General features: G+C 58.4%; 1 protein-coding gene across 1 annotated transcript in view; it reads right to left on the bottom strand.

The window, feature by feature from the left end:
* LILRA4 (leukocyte immunoglobulin-like receptor, subfamily A (with TM domain), member 4) overlaps positions 1–3,903 on the bottom strand; it is a 13,471-nt gene that overhangs the window by 2,033 nt on the left and 7,535 nt on the right. The window contains exons 2-6 of the mRNA XM_011932513.1: positions 3,634–3,669; positions 3,163–3,447; positions 2,703–3,002; positions 1,851–2,150; positions 1,312–1,614 (exon numbers count right to left, since the gene is read on the bottom strand). Coding sequence (XP_011787903.1) covers positions 1,312–1,614; positions 1,851–2,150; positions 2,703–3,002; positions 3,163–3,447; positions 3,634–3,669 — 1,224 coding nt within the window. The remainder of the gene's footprint in view (positions 1–1,311; positions 1,615–1,850; positions 2,151–2,702; positions 3,003–3,162; positions 3,448–3,633; positions 3,670–3,903) is intronic.

The following is a 3,903-nucleotide window of genomic DNA, read 5'->3' as shown; positions in this document are numbered from 1 at the left end:
TTTTGAGACGGAGTCTCGCTCTGTTGCCCAGGCTGGAGTGCAGTGGCACGATCTCAGCTCACTGTAAGCTCCGCTTCCCAGGTTCATGCCATTCTGCTGCCTCAGCCTCCCAAGTAGCTGGGACTACAGGCACCCGCCACCACGCCCGGCTAATTTTTTTGGTATGTTTAGTAGAGACAGGGTTTCACCATGTTAGCCAGGATGGTCTCGATCTCCTGACCTCATGATCCACCTGCCTCAGCCTCCTAAAGTGCTGGGATGACAGGCGTGAGCCACCGCGCCCGGCCCATCAGGTAGTTCTTTACAGCAGTATGAGAACAGATGAATACAATGATTGTAGATACATGTGTATATGTAGCTTTAGATATTTGTTTTAAAAAATATATGTAACTACATATATATTCATAGTTGAGGTGAGAAAGAGGGGCTTACAATTTGGAAATATAAAAGTGAAATTTCCAATTTTTTATGGCTGATATAAACATCAGCCCCAGCGTCTTCCCCTTGTCCACATCAGGCCTGGACCCCCGGACCCCAAATCCTGCTCAGATAGGGGAGGACAGACCTAGCTCCTCCACCCATCACCGCTGCTCCCTCCTTCCTGCCTGGTCCTGGGACACCTCCCTCCCGCTGACCACCACAGAGGGAACACCTGCCCCGTCCTGGGAGCCCCAGGAAGCCACGTGGACCATGCCCCTATTGTCCACTCTCCCCTCTGCTCCCTTTCCTGAATATTGGAGATGAGGTTGAGATGAGTCTAGAATATCATACTGGGTCAGAGTAACTGCGCTTTCATCTCCCATGGGGTCAGGACTCGGAGGTTGGGACACCCAGAGGTTGATTCTGAGATGGAGACATCAGGAGGGGAGCGTGTGGGGCCTCTGTCTTCCGACCTCAGTCTAATCTCATCTCCTCCGAGGCTCACCCCCACCTCCTTCCAGCCCTCTCCACTCTACCCTACTGAGACTTCAGGGGTGGGAGCCCAGAGTGGGAAGGCCCCATCTGTTTCCACACTCCGCTGGGCTAGACCCTCCCCAGGGTGGGAGGTTCCTGTGTATTTCCACCCTCCCATAGGCTGGGGCCTCCCCTGTGGACCCTCCCCCTTCACTCTCCTGTTTTCTTAGTGTCCTGAGCTCTCTTGGGGGCAGGGCCTGAGCTGAGAGAGGCTCAGGGCTCAGAGAGGCTGGTGCTGATGGAGGAAGAAGAGGAGTGGGCAAGTGAGACAGACGGACGGACATGCCCTTGGAAGCTCTCCTTTTTCATTTCCAAGAACCTCTTCGAGCTCAGAGAGGACAGGGTCAGGGCCCTCACCTGAAACCATGAGCTCCAGGGGCTCACTGGAGTGAGACAGCAGGTAGGGGTTGGAGCTGCGTGAGCCGTAGCACCTGTAGGTCCCCGCGTGGGCCGAGGTCACAGGACCCATGGGGAATTCAGCCTGGTACTGCTGAGCTCTGTAAGTGGATCTCAGACGCAGCGGGGGATGGGCTGCCCCCTCCTTGGTCAGAAGGAAAGTGAACATCGGACCCCATGACTGACACAGCAAGGTCACCTTCTCTCCTGAGGCCACCGTGGGGCCCAGCTGCACTGAGAGGGAGGGTCTGTCAGGGATCTGTCCTAGAGACAAGAAGGATGGGTGAAGGGCTGCCCCACCTTGTTCTGAGCTGAGCCACCCCCAGGCCTCTCTCTGGGACCCGCAGTCTGAGTCTCCCCTCCCTGCCTATCCCCTGTCTCTGTCTGTCCTTCCTTCCTTTGGGAACCCCCCGCCCCCACCCCAGCCATCACCACCTGGGCTCCCCCGGCAGGGCCTGTACAGAGCCTGAGTCCCTGACTGAACCCACTGGGCTCCTCACCTGCGATCAGGATGTCCAGGGGGTCGCTGGGGGCCGACCACTCGGAGGAGACATTGTGTGCACCGTAGCATCTGTACTGGCCCCCGTGGGAGCCCCTCACAGGGTTCAGGGTGAAGCTGGCCTGGGAGAGCCCAGCCTGGGACTGTTGCTGTCCAGGGCGCTGGGGGAGGCCATCACCTCGCTCCTTGTACAGAGCGTATCTGATGTAGCCGACATCAGAGCCACACTGGAGGGTCAAGTTCTCTCCGGGGGCCAGGACAGGGCCCTGCAGGGCCAGGAGGGAGGGCTTCCTAGACACGCCTGGAGGGAAAGACGAGTCGGGACTCTGAGGGGCTGGTTCCTCCCACGCCCCTTCCTTCTGGGGCCTTCCTCACTAGGGTTTCCAGTGTCCTTGTTTTTTTTTCATCCTGTATTTGTGTCCCCAGGGCCCCGTCTTCCCCTCATCTTTTCTTCTTCGTGGGCTAGCCTGAGGGTAAGGCTCCCAACAGCTCACCCGGTGCCCTGACTTTGTGTAAGGAAAAGCTACAGCTTCTTTTTTTTCATTTTTTTTGAGACGGAGTCTCGTGCTCTGTGGCCCAGGCTGGAGTGCAGTGGCCGGATCTCAGCTCACTGCAAGCTCCGCCTCCCGGGTTCACGCCATTCTCCTGCCTCAGCCTCCCGAGTAGCTGGGACTACAGGCGCCCGTCACCGCGCCCGGCTAGTTTTTGTATTTTTTAGTAGAGATGGGGTTTCACCATGTTAGCCAGGATGGTCTCCATCTCCTGACCTCGTGATCCGCCCATCTCGACCTCCCAAAGTGCTGGGATTATAGGCTTGAGCCACCGCGCCCGGCCACGAGCTACGGCTTCTTACCTGACACCAGTAGCTGCAGGGGGTCACTGGGTTCCGACCACACGTATGGGGTGTTGTTTTCAAAGCCGTAGCATCTGAACGTACCCCTGTTGCTGAAGGTCAGGGGGCCCATGGGGAACAGGGCCTGGAACTTTCCATGGTTGTGTTGGTGTGAGTCCAGGGTCCAGGAGAGCCTGTGGTCTCCTTCCTCGATCAGAGTGAACCTGCCCAGTTCCAGCCGTGAGGCACACCGGAGGGTCACGTTCACTCCTGAGGTCACCACAGGGCTCGGCAGGGCGGACAGGCTGGGTTTGCTGTAGGCTTTCAGGAGAGCAAAGGGCAGCTGTGTTGACGTGGGGCTCACACCTCCCACTTTATCACACAAGGCTGGGCTGTGAGAGGGGAGATCCCTTGAGAGCTGAGAGCTGACCCCCTTCCCGAGGGCAGAGCCTGGGGCTGGGACCCCTGAGTGTCCTCTCACCTGTCACCACCAGCTCCAGGGGGTCGCTGGGCTCTGACCAGCCTGCAGGGCTCTGATAGTAACAGTGATATCGCCCTGTGTGTTCCCACACCATGGATGGGATGGAGAATTTGACCTTGTTTTCAGATGCCAGGGTTTTTAACATGTGCCTCGACATTGAGTCTCCCTCTTTATCCAGACGGTACTCCTGGGCCTCCAGGGTGCCCTGACACCAGATGGTCACGGGCTTTCTCCAGATGATCACGGGACCTGGCTCGGCCCACAGGATGGGTTTGAGCAGGTTCTCTGGAAGGAAATCACAGGTCAGGTCCGAAGATGTCCCCCACCCTCAGATTCCAGCTCTCAGCCCCAGGACCCCCGTCATCCCCATCAGTCAGCCCAGAACTGCTGTCTCCACCCCCAGCTGCCCGGGGGGTGGTCCCTTGTCCCCAGAGAGGAGGAGGGACCTGGGACAGCCAGGGACAGACTCACCTGCCTGCAGGCAGGTCCTGGGGCCCAGGCTCAGCCCTGGAAGAGAGTTCCCTGTGAGAGATTGGCCCCCGAAGCCTGAGCAGGTCTTCTTCTTTTCCTTGAGCCTCTGGGATGTCCTGATTGCCCAGGGCCTGGCTATGGATTGGGGTCTCTCTCCTAGACTAGGGTCTCTCCTCCCCCTAAGATCTCACCAGGTGGGCGCGGTGGCTCACGCCTGTAATCCCAGCACTTTGGGAGGCCGAGGCGGGCGGATCACAAGGTCAGGAGATC

Source organism: Colobus angolensis, unplaced genomic scaffold (genome assembly GCF_000951035.1).
Source record: "Colobus angolensis palliatus isolate OR3802 unplaced genomic scaffold, Cang.pa_1.0 Scaffold96, whole genome shotgun sequence".
NCBI lineage: Eukaryota > Metazoa > Chordata > Mammalia > Primates > Cercopithecidae > Colobus > Colobus angolensis.
This window is presented reverse-complemented; position numbering and strand designations above follow the sequence as displayed.